Below are 15,715 nucleotides of genomic sequence, written 5' to 3'. Positions count from 1 at the left end.
GGAAAATTAATTCCAGATTTCATAAAACTTGAAATTAGTGGTTAAAGCTCAGAATATAGTTCTTGATTTGTTTTTTTTATAATGGTTGTTAGAACTAAAACTCTAGTAATTTTGAATGGGCTAACGAATTCTCATACAACTTTTAAACTGTACTTTAAACGCCTTAAAAACTAGAATTGTAACTTTTTTGTAACATAAATAAAATTATAACTTTATAAGAAATTCTTAAAATAATATAATGATTTGGTTTAAAAATAAGAGTTTTAAAATCTGGCTAGTACTTTACAAATTAAAATTTATTTTGTGGTATCTTAAGATGTCATAATCAATAAAACAATATAGTGGTTCAATCGTTTATATTGAAAGAATCGCCTCAATGAATATGAAGAGTTGTACGTACAGTGGACATTATATGTGCTGTACAATTTTTTTTTACTAAAAAAAAAACTTTTATTATAACTAAATCATCTATATATATATACTATACTAAAAGGTGAATATGAAGTGTTTCTAGCATGTCCACGTAGGCTAATATATTTAACCAATCAAGACATTCCAATAATACACGCTGGCAAAAGACACGAAGCTCTTGCTTTCGTATGGGCTCTGCTGTGTTTCGATGGGCTTCGTCGGTTAGCATTGGGCTTTGCTACCCAGTTCAATTAAAAAAAAAAATTCAACCCAAGACGGATAACACGAGGCTCTACGCTTCTCGCTCTTCGTCTTCACCGTTTCTTCACCATCGTTTCAGTTCTCTCGATCCAGAACTCCACAATCAATACTCCACTACATCTCGATTCAATCGAGTTACCTCCGACGCTAACTGACCTGGATCTCACGGTGAACCGTTTATCGGAACTGGACTCGAGGATCGCTCACCTCTCTATGCTCAAGAAGCTTTCTCTTCGCCAAAACCTAATCGAAGACTCCGCCGTCGAGCCTCTCTCTCGCTGGGACGCCTTGTCCGATATCGAGGTGATTATTATCATCCACCCTCTGATTCTGCGAATTTCACAAATATGAGGCCTTACGATTGATAGTCATTTGTATATGTAGGAGCTGATTCTCAGAGATAACAAGCTAGCGGAAGTACCAGATATAAGCATATTCTCAAGGCTTTTGGTCTTTGACGTATCTTTCAATGAAATCACTTCGTTGGAAGGATTATCAAAGGCCTCTAGCACGTTGAAGGAGCTCTATGTGTCTAAGAATGAAGTTAACAAGATTATGGAGACTGAACACTTGCACGACTTGCAGATTCTTGAGCTAGGGTCCAATAGATTGTGGGTTTGGATTTGTCGTGATTACTTTACAATGTTTTAGCAATGAATATGAAAGCATTGAGGTTTATTCAGGTGATGGTGAATATGGAGAGCTTGACAAAGTTAGAAGAGCTGTGGCTGGGAAGAAACCGTATCAAAGTTGTGAACTTGTGTGGGCTCAGATGTATTAAAAAGATTAGCTTGCAGAGCAATCAATTGACCTCTATGAAAGGATTTGAGGTGTGTGTTGTTTTACTCTTACCATCATTTTACTAAATCTGATGCATTGAAAAAAATATGTGGACAGGACTGTGTTGCTCTTGAAGAGTTGTATCTGAGCCATAATGGTATCTCAAAAATGGAAGGCTTGAGTGCGTTGGTTAACCTACGGGTATTAGACGTGTCGAACAACAAGCTCACATCAGTTGATGACATTCAGAGCCTCACAAAGTATTTCACTTTTCCTTTTCTTCAGGAATGACTTTTTTATTTTGGTGATTTTTGTTTGTTTACGTTCTGACTTTTCCTTTACCTGTAGGCTGGAAGATTTATGGCTTAATGACAACCAGATAGAAATACTTGAAGCTATCACAGAAGCTGTTGAAGGCTCTAAAGCTAACAGCTTTCCCGGATTCTCCATGTAGTTAGTCATTAAAACCCTTTTATTAACTTATTTTTTTCTAACAATATAATATGACTTCTGATAATTTGACTAATCACTGTATAGAAAATGGATGCTAATGTAACTGCAAACTGTGTTCATCCTGGAATCGTGAGAACGCGTCTCACAAGAGACCGAGACGGCCTCATCACTGATTTTGTCTTTTTCTTGACCTCTAAGCTTTTGAAGTCCGTTCCTCAGGTATCTAAGTCAAATCAATATTTGATCGATTTTCATTTATAAATCATATATTTAGAATTATCCAAACTAACGTACGACATCATAAAAATAGCTTAATGATCCCTGTTAATTATTTATAGGCAGCAGCAACGACATGCTGCCTAGCAACGAGTCCGAGATTGAGGAACGTGTGCGGCAAATACTTTTCAGACTGTAATGAAGCTCGGACTTCTAATCCGGATCGTGCAATCTTAAAGCTCAGAGACTGTGGACTGCTTCGGAGTTGTTGGTCACTCCAGCTTCTACTCCCGATGTTTATCAAACCTTTAAATACTTTTTAACCAACGATGCTATGTATGTGTAAAGCCTTTCCAAGCTTCTTGGTTGTGAAATGTTTTAGATCATTTGGAGGAGTAATAAAGTTTATATGTTATCACTAATCACATATATAGATTGAAGAAAGGCAACACAGGCAGATATAAACATTGGCACGCCAATGTATGTACCACAAAGACAACTATTAAGTTATCATCATATTAAAATCTAGGGGGCATTAAGCACATGCCTAACAAAAAAATATTTAAAACACATTGTGTTAGTGTTATCGGCTAAACAAGAGTTTGTTTTTAAGATTTTTGTAAGAACATAGTTTGTTTTTAAGATAATATTGGCTTTTTAACATGCTTTTGCATACTCATTGCATAATTATATGCACTTGCAAGGCATCGCCAGTCCTATATTATACTCAAATTTTATGTAGTGTTTCCAAATCTACAGAGTGATGCTCTGGTTTATATGATTTAAAGACTAATTTCTGGTGGTGTTTTAAAAACAAAATTGGATTAGTTTGGTTTGTGTTTTATTTTTCTTTGTAATGTGTTTCCATAAGGTGGTTTTGAGAAAAATAAATTTTTTTGTTGTTTGATATTTTTATTCAGTTTTTTTTTTTATCATAAAATAGTTTGGTTTTGTAAAAATAACCGATTTAAATCATCTATTTTAATCAGAAACCATGTAAAGCAATTTCATTTCTCTTAATTCCGTTGATATTTGATCGAAAAACATTTCTTAACCTTTAGCTAAAAAATTTAGTTTTCAGTCTCCTTGATAAAAGAATTTTGGTTAGTGTATCAAATCAATATTGTATAGCCGTAAATTAATTATACAAATGGAATTATTTATCATTTGAAATAAACAATGCAAAAAACATGTAAATATGTCATTTTGTATTTTTTGTAGAGAGGGCATAAATTGAAAATGTAAAATCAATAATTCTAAATACATAAAAAAGTTTTAAATTAAATGTAGATTTAACAATTGTTTTGTATGAAACAAAAAATTTTAGCTGAAACTTAAGAATATTGACTATTCATAACTTTCCGTTCATTTTAATAATAAATAAACAACAAAGAGTAAGGGGTTGATTGGTTGTTCTGAAGTTTTTGTTTTTGTTTTTACTTTAGAAAATAAGCTGTGAATTGTTTTGCTTCGGTTTTAATTGTTTTGCTATATATCTATTTTCAAAGCACTAAATGAAATCTTTAGAAAATTTGATTTTGAAAACTAATATATTATTTTTTTTCAAAAAAACTTTATACTATATCTTTAATTTTAAAAGATAAAATATGATTGTTTTAAAAATAAAAATTTTAGAAAAAAGTGGATGTCTAAAACATTTACCACCATTACCAATCAACTCCTGAGTTTATTCATTTCAAATTCGTTGGAGAACATAATAAATTAATTTCTGTATTATTACTTATGTTTTTGGTAGTCAATTTTGAAATAATACATATACATGCTTTTATAAGAAAATAAACAAGCTAAAATTAATTAAAATTATAAGAAGAAATTTATCCGGGCGTAGCCCGGACAAAGACCCTAGTATATATAATAGGGGATTTTCCTCTCTTCCTAGAGGATCCACGTCAGATTTTTTTTATTGCCTCTGGGTCCCATGTTATTTCCGGTTTATTTGGAAGGGCGATTCGTTGATTTCTCTGATTTTCGTCGGTTTGGTTTGATTATATGATTTTGGGTTGGGCTCCTGTGTTCTGTTTCTATATTGGGTTCAAAAATATATTGTATGGGCTGTTAGTTGGGGTTGGGCCTGTGTAATTGAATAATCGATGGGATATTGAATAATTGAAAGAAAACGATGTGTTTTGTGCTAGGGCATCATCCTTTCCTTCTTCCATTGTTCAAGTCGCCGATTTTGTTTCTGTTGTTTTGTAAAGCCAACCATTCTCATCTCTTTGCCTTCCTCCACCTTCGATGTATTCTTTAACTGTTGTCTTAATTACACTAAACTCTGTAACGTTTCGGTATTCTTCGTCTGATGATTCTTTATTCTATAAATAGGAGATGGATGAGGCTGTGGGGATCGCTCGCAATCACTCTCAGTTAAAATTTCTTCCTTCAGCTTCCAAAGATTCTCTCAAAGATGTCTTCCTCTGCTCCCGCCGTTGTTGCCCCAACATCGTTCGACGATCTCCGCTTGGGTCGATCTGCTCAGTTCGTCGTGGCTCGCCTCCTGCGTTTTTGGGACTCCAGAAACATTAAGAAGCAAGGTGAATTCATGGGAATCACCTTGCTTTTTCTTGATGAGCAGGTACTGTTCCATTTATTTACGATCAAACTTTTGAGCATTTATTTACGATCAAACTTTTGAGAAAGACCAACCATTTGATTCCGTTAATTTCATCAGTTCTGTTTTGGTCACATGTTTTTTTTTTGTTTTGTTCTCAGAATTCGGTGATCCATGGGTTTAATCCTGCCGCTCGCTGCGGTCACTACCGTCCAGGTTTACGAAGTGGTTCCGTCGTCAAAGTTTCACACTTTGAGGTTGCTAGATGCACTAAGATGTACAAGATCACAGACAATCCATTCGTGATCCGGTTCCTCCCACAAACAACCATTGATGAAGTCTTGGTCAATGCTCCCATTATCAACCTGCAGAAATTCATGCTCTTGAAGTTTGAGCATCTTCAAGCACTTGCTAACACGAACTTGGAACTCCCAGGTTTATTTCTTATATATTATTCTCGAAATAATTTTATTCACTTTAAAAATTGTCTTAATTATGGTCTCAGGCTGAGACAGTATATGTGTTTCACGTTGCAGATGTTGTAGGAATGATTCGTTTCGTCCAAGGTTCCGATCTTTCGGACGCTACAGTGATGACTCGAGTTGTTGTCCGCTTCGTCATCGAACCGTAAGCTAACAAAAACTTATCTCAAAAACTTTTATGAACGTGGCATCGTCATTGAAACAACTTTTTTTGCAGTAATGTTGTGGTGTATCTGTCCTTATGGGATGAAGCTGCGGCAACCTTTCGGGGACTCATCAGCTCAGGCAAAAGAGCACAGTCTGTTATGGTGGTCACAACTGTGAATCCAAAAATCTTTGGAGGTTTGTAATATCTTTTAAAAATTTTGGTTCAAACTACTTTTGGTAAATTCAATTATTTTGGGGTTTAATTTATGATGCAACCCAAACACTTACTCTCTACAGGAAATTTGTACCTCAACTCCACCCCAGCCACGAAATTTTATTCCGACATGAATCTTCCAGCCATCGCCCAGTTCACAGCTAGGTAATATTTCACTTTGATTATATTAATCTTGAATTAGTCACTTTCTAACATATATGATTCGCTTCCAGCTTAGGAGGACCAGTTGGTGAAGCTTTTCCTTGCATCGATACCAAGGAAGCGATCAAGAAAAAGGAACATGTCTCCATTGGAGATCTCAACAAATTCATCTCCAACTCTGATGAGCAGGTAACAGTAATATTTATTTAAAGTAGGAAGTGTCGTCTAAGTTGAAATTAGTCTTATAAGATGTTTTGATGTTCGCTTGGTAGACCCAAGAAGCAGAGTTCATCTGCAAGGCTCGAGTGCTTGAGGTTCTCCAACAGAATGGGTGGTCTTTTGTTTCATGCACTGGCTGCAGCAGAAAGTTATATCAATCAGGCAATTCCCTACGTTGCAACCATTGTGTTAATGCCAACGTCACCGGTGTTATAAAGTGAGCATTTTTAACAGTTTAGTATCGGAATCATTGTTTCTTGGAGACCACTTCTTTCCATTGTGCTCACTAAATCCGTTTTTTCCAGGTATCGTGTTGAATTGTCTGTTGATGATGGGAATGACAATGCCACTTTTGTGGTTTTCGACAGAGAGATGCTTAATCTCATAAAGAAAGATGCTGCAACTCTAACTGTCGAAGAGGTTTGTTTTCAAAAAACATAAAAATTATACAAAGTATACACTGCATTGTGAAGTTACAAAATGTTTTCACTTATTGTAGATGAATGGTGGTGGGGGCGAGCAGCTCCAACAGTGTCTAGAAGAACTTGGTGGAAAAGAATTTGTGTTCCAGATACGTGTTACCCCGTTCAATTTCACCCCAAACCACCGCACTTTCACTGTTTGTGGAATAAGTGACCACATCGAACCTGAGGTATTATATATATGATTGTGTTAAATTTTACATTAACCTACACATTATAACACATGTTCATTCGTTTACCAGACTTTCAACACCAAAGAGGCTTCAATTGTTGGTGGAGAGAGTGGCGAAACATCTGCTTCCGCTGGTACCTTGGTTGAAGGTGAAGCGTATGATCCAAATCCAACCGGTGGTCAGTTGAAGGATGGTAACCGCAAACGTCCCCGTGAGTGAAGCTACTAAGCTGTGATCCGTCAACCCAACTCTGCTCCCGTTTTTTTAATTATCAGTACCTTTAATTACTATGCATTTGTTTTTTTGGACTTTCCAGTATTTTCCAGTTTTGGAATATGTTTCCGTCTACGTACCTCTTATGAGGAAAGACTTTTTAATTTAATATCTACGATGGGTTGACGTTATATTAAGTTTGATTGTAAGAAAATGCAGAAAATGTTGTTTTGCATACAAACCGATATGGAATTATAAATGAAATCTAGGTGACAACATAAAATTAAACAGGTCTTATTTGGGAGAAGACATCATATAAGAGTTAGTTAATTAAATTCTATAAGGTTAGATCTAACAATTAGACGTTTCAAGCAATGCATAGTAAATACGATTGAAGCAGTGAAGACGTTTTAAAAAATATGATTCAATCTATACAAGCCTGTTTAAATTTGTATCAGACTAATGGCTATTCATGCTCTTAATATAATTGTATTTAGCATTTTTAACTATAAAACGGGAGCGTGTGCCTCAAGTTATTAAAATCCAAGCAATCAACACTTTTAAAAAGTTAAATTTTCATACAAATGTAGTTTACGGATCACAAATTAAATATGCATCTACGTTTTGATATAAAATAGTTGACAAGTTAAGTTAATGATTAAAAAAAAATTAACCATTCAACTTATATAAGCCATTTTAAAATCATATATATACCAAAAAGCATACGAAAATGAATTTTGGGGTTATTAATCTCCATGCAATCAGATTTTTAAAAATAAGTAGGTCATTATTTTACATTTGTAATCTAAAATGTAGCTGATGGGAAATAAATTTATCAGTAACAAATGCATAATATTATGACGGAATAGTTAATCGTTACATGTTACCATAGACGTTGTGACTATTAATAAGTACACGCAGCACATAAGGCAAAAGTGTCTAATTATGAGTTTGGAAATACGTTACTTTGCATTAACAGGAGACAGAAGCCAAACGATCTCTACTCTTCTTCTCTTCCATATAAATAATCATCGAATCGAGAACACCATTATCCTCTCCGTCTCTGGAATGAGCGTCATTCCTAACAAAGAGGTATTATAGTATTAATTAATCTAAACGTTTTCATATGTCTCATATTTTTTACACTAACTTATACAGATTTTAACCATCAATGCAAAAAAAGAAGGAAAAATGGATTATGGAGAATCATCAACTTCCGCTGCTGCCACCTATACGTCAACAAATGAAGCGGACAAAGATGGTCTCAAATACTCAACTGAGTAATGTTTCCAAATGAAAACAATGTGAACCGAACTCTGCTTCTGTTTCTTTATATTTCTCAGTTGCTATGCATTGCTTCTTCAAGACATTTCAAGATTTTCTCTATTTCATCTTTTTTTAAAACCGCATTACTCCATCCGCTTATAATTGTTTCTCATGTTTAATAGTTACAAAAGGGTTTACCTAATGTCAATGCTACATTTTCTTCTAAATCAATAATTTCCCCCCATCGAATATTACACATTTTCCACATCTGCACTAAGCATAATAATAGAAAATACACCAATCCTCTTCTCTTAAAACAACTCCTAACACTTCTACAACCTTTACATTTCTACTCAAACTCTACAAACCATCACCATCAACACTTTGTAATTCCACAATTTCGGTTATGCTAACGTCCCCGCGCTTGCGCGGGGCTCCGCCCCTAGTTTTTATTAATGTGCAAGAAAAGTATAGTCAATGCCCCCAGAACACTTCCTATCTCGTCGCATTTTTTTTTTTTTTTTTAAAACTTCCTTCTCGTCTTACACTGCATTTTGTCTTCTGGATTTGTTTTACTAATAAAGATAAAACATGTTCTTCAGCTTTGTGGCTTCTATTTTTATTCCTTATGTTCCCGTTTATACATTTTTCCACTGCATTGTTAGATCATATTCCATGTTCGGTAGGTAAGAATATATTTAGATATCAAAATAACCATGTAACTTTTAAATCAATTTTTGATTTTGGTGTTTATGTTTAAATCTCTAGGATTTTATGTTCTTATTTGTATTTTGCTTTCAGCCGGATCATTGTGACTTCCCAAAACTAATAATAAAAAATATTGATAAAAACAATAAAGGGGAATTTACCAAATATGACTCAAGTTAAAAGTATACCATTGAATCAAATGCAAAAATAACCCAAAAGTCTTGTGAAATTACAGCCAACTCCTTGTGACCAAACAAAAAAACAGAACTCATTTTTACGAATATATTCCCGCTAAGTCTTCTGAGTCTTCTGAGATTCTGTTAAGTCTTCTGGACGGCGTCCACGGAAGTCGTCTGGTATAGTTGATCTTAAAAATAATTTATAAATTTTGCAAAAAATATTTTGATAAGCGAAAAATTAAATCATGTAATTATAAACAGTTTTAAGTGATATAAATTAAGATATAATAAAATTGAATTGTTTTCAACATAGATGAGTGAAAGTAGTGAATCACGATATTCTTTAGTCTAGGGTTTGGCAACATATGTTGTAGTATTGTATGTATTCTTAGGGTTAGATTTTGGAAAGCTTAAATGTTTTTTTGAAAAATTAAATTTTCATCTACATGTGATTATTTCTGTGTATAGTAAACACTTTTTAAGTTTAATTTGATTTTATGAAGTGTTTAGTTAGTTAATTTAGTTTAGGGGTTATGTTTAGGGTCTAGACGACTAACATGTAAGTCGTCTAGGAAGTCTTCTAACTCCCGCTAAAAATATTTTAGTTTCCCGCTAAAAATATTGAAGTCTTCTGGGCGACTTACAAGTAAGTCGTCTAGTAAGTCTTCTGATCGAAAATATTTAACCTTATTGGAATTTTTTGTTCCATATATAAAATTTTTTGTTCCATTTTCTCTCCTCCTCTCAAATGGCTGCAACAAAAATGGTATGTTACTCATTCTAAAACTCTCCAACCTCTCTCTAATCTCTTTGAACTTATGAACACCAAACTTTATATCAATTTTTTATTTTTATCTCATGTCTTTCTCACTAGTTTATCTTGTTTTGCAGGTTTTTCATCACATGGTTCTCATCTTCCACTCATTTAAAGGTAAATTTATTAATTTTAGATATGTATTTTTGTGTGTTCTATAAAGGTAGATCTATCTAATATTTCACTCATTTTCTCTGTTTTTAAGCCATTTGAACGTTTTGGGAGATGCAAGTTTTTCAGATCTGGATTTGGATATGCAGGTTTTTCAGATCTGGAAGGCTTCTGGGCTAGAAGACTTCCAGACGACTTCCAGGAAGTCTTCCACACGACTTTCAGGAAGCCTTCTGATGGAGTCTTCTCCCATATCTCCCTTTCATAATAGATCTGAGCGTTTTGGCAAGTTCTTATGTTGATTTTTCTTCATTTGGTAACCTCCTGTTGCATAAAATTCATACTTTTTTCCTAAACTAAAACTCTCCAAACCCACTCTAATCTCTTTGACTTGAAAAGACTAAACTTTAAATGAATTTTTCATTTTTGTCTCATGTCTTTCTCACTAGTCTATTTTTTTTGTTTCAGGTTTTAATCAGATGGTTCTCATCTTCCACTTGGATATGTACTTTTTGTGTTCTATAAAAGTATGTCTATCTAATTTTCCACTCATTTTCTCTGTTTTTAAGCCATTTGAATGTTTTTTGATATGATATGCAGGTTTTACAGATCTAGGTTTGATATACATGTTTTTCAGATCTGGATCAGACTTTGAAAGACCTATGGGAAGTCTTCTCGAAGTCTTCTAAAAGATAATGCGCTAGAAGACTTCCAGGAAGTCTTCCAGACGACTTCGAAGAAGTCTTCCAGACGACTTCCAGGAAGTCTTCCAGACGGCTTCAAATAAGTCTTCCAGACGACTTCCAGGAAGTCTTCTGACGGAGTCTTCTTCCATATCAAGTGGAGACTAAGCTTGTCTTTGTAGAGAAATGATCTATAATAGTTTTGTTTGCGGTCTGTTTGTGATTTGCATGTGTACTCTTTTAGTTGTGATTTTTTTTGTAAATTTGAAGAGATATTAATGAAAAAGTTTGGTAAATATGTTCATTTTCCACGACATTATCTTGCCAAAATTACTTGACATAATTGAAGTTATTGATACAACTTCAATATAAAAACACAATAACACAAAAAATTAATCAAATTTATTACAACTAAGGGAGAAGAATTCTCAAGAAAACTTAGTCAAATTCACAAAAGATAAAACATTACATAAGTTCAAAGCTAGAACACTTTCATTAGATACATAAGTAAAAAGTATATCTTATGATCTGAGAAGACACATTAAACCATGTTACTTGATATTCTTGAAGTTACTTAACAAATTTACAAAAACTAACGTAGAAGACTTCCACGGAAGTCTTCTCAATTAGTTAGAAATTTTACTAAGCGTGAATGTTGGTAACCTTATAAATATCACCAATTAAGTTATAAATTTCATTCAGTAGCCCCAATATTTACTAATATACATGAATTAAAAAAAAATTAAAAAGTCTTTATAATTTTAGAGAAAATGAAAGTTTATTAAACATTGACGCAGACGACTTCCACGGAGGTCGTCTGGTAGACTTCTAGGAAGTCGTCCATTTAGGTTAGTTTTGCAATTGATTTTTAACCTAGATGACTTACATGGAAGTCGTCCATCTTTGTTTGTTAAAAAAAAAATTTGAGACGACTTTCATGTAAGTCTTCTAGGAAAATTTGGTTAGTTTTGCATTTGACCGGATTGTGTCAGAAATTTGACTTTTCCTGGACGACTTACATGTAAGTCGTCCAGTAAAAAAATAAAAAATCAATATTTTGTTATACCTAGACGACTTCCATGTAAGTCGTCTCAGGTTAGTTTTGCAATTGAAAAACAAAACAAAAAAATATTTTTTTAGACGACTTATACGGAAGCCGTCTGTCCGACGACTTACATGGAAGTCATCCAAGATAAGCAAGGTTTGACCAGAATCTCGGAATAAAATCATGGACGACTTTCGTGGAAGTCGTCCATCCATGTAAGTCGTCTAGACAAAAATAATTTTTTTTGTTTTATTTTTTAATTGCAAAACTAACCTGAGACGACTCACATGTAAGTCGTCCAGGAACAGTCAAATTTTTGACACAATCCGGTCAAATGCAAAACTAACCAGTTTACCTTTGACGACTTACATGGAAGTCGTCTCGATTTTTTTTTTAACAAACAAAGATGGGCGAATTCCATGTAAGTCGTCTAGAAAAACACATTTAAAAGTCAATTGCAAAATTAACCTCTGCATTGACCAGAAGACTTTCATGTAAGTCGTATACAAGAAAGAAAGTGATGACATTTTCGTAAATAATCTGAACTTTGGGGGTGAAAGAGACAAGTCAAAGTTCAAAAAAAAAATATGGGTTAGTTTTGTGTTTGAAATAAAAGGGAAATCTATATAAATCAAGAGAAGTTTGTATGCCAGTATAGGTACGAGGATGTCTAATTATTTACCCTAAACTATGATGCTGTTAACATGTCATGGAAAAGACCATTAGCTTTCTTTTTGTATTTCATATGTCGAATTTTAAATCATAGTTTCAAACTAAATTAATAAAATAAAGTGTTAAAAACATATTCACTTATGTTTTAAAACACCATGAAAATCTTAAGAGTACCACAATTACGTTCATGAACTTGTGTCTAACTAGTGTCCAATTCGTCCAAGATTCTGGTTTTTGCATTTTAAACATGTTCCTGATCATTTCTGAATAGTGAGCAAACTTATATACACCATATAAAAGACGGTCAATGTTGTTCATAACTTCATTTTGGTGTCTTTGGAGAACCTACTAAAATTAAAGTAAAACTGAGTCGGGACCAGTTTGGGTTAGAGAACAATTGCACGATGTGATCTTCGGTTGCTCTTAGATGAAAAATGTTTAGGTTACACGATAGTATCGAAATGAAAGTGTCTCGCAAAATCTTTTGAATCCTTTTCATGAAATCTCTAATAAGAGCTCAGGTCACTGAGAATTATGTGATCGGTTGATCGTTCATTTATCAATTTTTCTGTCGTATGAGTCATGTGTGAGTTGGGTTCAGCGTGAGTAGCTTCGTTAAATACGTTAGCTAGTAGTATATTAGTGACCTCTCTTGCCTGACTGGTTAGAATGTTTTCACCACATATATGCATGGATGAGTTTTGCGAGGATCAAATCCTCGTAATTATTTTTGTTAATCTTTCTAGTTATATCGTTGTCTACTAACTAATATTTTTCAGCGACAAACAAAATATATTGAATGCTCACTCTAGTTGAAGGATGTATAATGAATTTTAGCAGTTCAGCATTGAACCAATTAGCAGGGCCGGTTCAGAGGGTAAACCACTCAAACCATTGATTATGGCATCTAGACTGATAGAACAACTTTAGTTTAGTTTTATTAATATATATATATATACTAGGATCGGCCCGCCCTACGGGCGGGAAGTTAATAATAAAAACTGTTTTATATAAATTTATATTAATTTTATGAAGTATTTAAAAATCATGGTGGATTGAAAACTATATTATAAAAAACAATAATGAATAGAATTCAAGATCTGTTAGGGCATCATTAGTGGTAAAATAGCAAGTAGAGTACTTCACTAATATTTTTATTATTATTTTTGTACATAATTTAGTTATTAATAATTTTAAAAATTAAAATAAAAAAACCTGTAAAATGATACCACATGTATTCACCGATTCTTTAGAAATGTATGAAAGCTCTTCCCACAGATACCACTCTTGCTCTTCCTTTTTTATTCTTTATCTTTCTTCTTTTTCAGCTTTTAATATTTTTAAATTTGTTAGAGACTGATGAATTTCAACCAGTGCGAGTGCCCTTATTTTTAATAAACATTTTTGGTTTGGAATTAAAATGACAATATCCTTCATTATTCTATTTTTTCAGAGAATACAAAATTAGCAAAAAACAATTCAGAATAATATGAAAATATATATATATATATATATATATATATCTTCTTATTATTCTTAGTTCAATTTGACATAATAAAAGAAAATATTAACTTTAAATAGATAATAGGTGAAATTTCATGTTTACCACATTCATGGTACCATTATTGATTTTTACCATCACTAAAGGGGCATTTTTAAAAATATATTTTCAATAAGTGGCAAAAGACTCTTATATCCTTATTCTTGATATATATATAACAAATAATTATTTAAATAAAAAACATATTTTTTTTTATGTTTTCGAATTATACTTTTTTTAAAATTCAAACTTTTTTATAATTTTTTTTTTTGAATTGTTTGGGTTTATTTTATTTTATTTTTTAATTCTACAGATATAAGATATGTTCGGTTATTTATAAAATTTGATTCAATTCTCGTTCGGATATTTTGTTTTTTTGGTTCAGTTTGGACAACAAAGTGGGGAACCAGCTAATATCAAAAACAAAATCGGGTCTCTTTCGGTTACGGACGTTTCAGATTATTTTGGTTAATTTGAGTAAATTTTATTGATAAATTATTTTTTGCCAGGAAAAAAACAGGTGATTTAAGTTTTTTGGATAAATTATCAGGTAGTTTATATAATTTTAAATAATTTAGGGAAGTGATATTCATATAATTCATTTTGGATAGTTCAGTTTATAAATAATAAGTTTATGATATTTGTTACTGTAAAACTAAGTTTATTTAATATTTTAGATTTGTAAATTATATTTCAAATTGAGATACTTATTGATTTTGGTTCGGTTCTCGTTTGTTTTTGATATTTTAGTTTCAGAAAAATATAGAATACATGATATATTGAAATATACCTGATTTATAAAATTTGATTTTGTTTCGATTTTGTTTTTTATTTAGTAAGGTTCGATTCTTCAGTTACGGGTAAACACATGGCTAATTTCATGTGTGCAGAGCTTTGTAGTACTGGTTAACGGCACATCGATTTTAATGTTTGATCTCAAACCTCTCGTCATTCTATTTATTTATAAATTAAAATTGGAATACAATTATTGATCATATATTAACTTAGAAAAATAAATTGGCGGATGAATCAAATCTATTTTTCATTTGCTAGTTGACTATAGTAAGAATAATATTATTGTATTGACCCAAATCAAAGTTTAGAGTCATAAATAATAGAGCCTAAAGAGATCGAGAAATAATTTAAGTGGTAAAGTAGTTTACGATGACGTAGATTTTTTTTGTTATCTATCTATATATAATTGATCACGTCTGCTGGTTCAGAGGTGGACTTTGTGGGTTACCGGACTTGAAAAATTAGAGTTGTATAAGGCCCAAAATTTATAAGTCTGAAGCTCAAATAATGTTGTGACGGACACGTGTCGCCTCTGCAGCGAACGACTTTACACGTGGCAAAACAGGAGAGATACTAACATATATATATATATATATAGATAGATAGATATAGATAAATAAATAAATTATGTTCCAAAAAAAAAAAAAAAGATAAATAAATAAATAAAATTGATAGTTTTATAGTCAAAAGAATATTTGTTATGCAATGTTAGTTATGATGGCATGAGAACATCATGTTTGAAATCTTAAAAATAAATAAACAAGAGTATGGATTTAAACCTAATTCATTATAATTTGTTAATGGAAATAATTTTTTTTAATCAAAACCAGAAAAGTTGGAGACCTTATTGAAGTATTTGTTTTTTTATAAAGAGAATATTATAATCAAATATACAAGAAGGTTTTCAAAACTGAAACTTTTAGAAATTATTTGCGGTCCAAATTACAACATGAGAAATTAAACGGATTGGTTTTGTAATCAACTGACACATCTATTATTGAAATATTTGACTATACGATATTTATTGAATGATTTTGTAGGGAGAAAAATGTAAAAAAAAACTTTGTTTTTAATTTAAAAATTTACTATTTTATAAAAAAAAAGTTGAATGTATTCTATT

At 32.3% G+C, this 15,715-nt stretch overlaps 3 protein-coding genes across 3 annotated transcripts; all 3 read left to right on the top strand.

Annotated features, from left to right (window-relative positions):
• The first annotated feature begins 525 nt into the window (after window positions 1-525).
• On the top strand, window positions 526-4,021 carry LOC125586957 (protein phosphatase 1 regulatory inhibitor subunit PPP1R7 homolog). Its single transcript, XM_048756899.1, has 5 exons — window positions 526-1,502; window positions 1,570-1,712; window positions 1,801-1,902; window positions 1,990-2,124; window positions 2,244-4,021. Exons 1-4 carry the CDS (start codon window positions 1,326-1,328, stop codon window positions 2,006-2,008), a joined length of 441 nt encoding a protein of 146 aa, XP_048612856.1. The 5' UTR covers window positions 526-1,325; the 3' UTR covers window positions 2,009-2,124; window positions 2,244-4,021.
• On the top strand, window positions 620-1,323 carry LOC125587162 (protein phosphatase 1 regulatory inhibitor subunit PPP1R7 homolog). Its single transcript, XM_048757335.1, has 3 exons — window positions 620-632; window positions 752-975; window positions 1,057-1,323. The coding sequence occupies exons 1-3, from the start codon at window positions 620-622 to the stop codon at window positions 1,321-1,323; spliced, it is 504 nt and encodes a 167-aa protein (XP_048613292.1).
• A 245-nt stretch (window positions 4,022-4,266) lies between the features above and the next one.
• LOC106389599 (replication factor A protein 1-like) lies at window positions 4,267-7,017 on the top strand. The gene is made up of 11 exons (XM_048756896.1): window positions 4,267-4,379; window positions 4,465-4,714; window positions 4,852-5,125; window positions 5,227-5,317; window positions 5,390-5,514; window positions 5,617-5,698; window positions 5,767-5,884; window positions 5,968-6,131; window positions 6,220-6,334; window positions 6,414-6,566; window positions 6,639-7,017. Exons 2-11 carry the CDS (start codon window positions 4,547-4,549, stop codon window positions 6,786-6,788), a joined length of 1,440 nt encoding a protein of 479 aa, XP_048612853.1. The 5' UTR covers window positions 4,267-4,379; window positions 4,465-4,546; the 3' UTR covers window positions 6,789-7,017.
• The last annotated feature ends 8,698 nt before the right edge of the window (window positions 7,018-15,715 follow it).

This window comes from Brassica napus, chromosome C5 (assembly GCF_020379485.1).
Source record: "Brassica napus cultivar Da-Ae chromosome C5, Da-Ae, whole genome shotgun sequence".
NCBI lineage: Eukaryota > Viridiplantae > Streptophyta > Magnoliopsida > Brassicales > Brassicaceae > Brassica > Brassica napus.
Note: the sequence above shows the minus strand (reverse complement) of the source record. Positions and strands in the feature narration are given on the sequence as shown.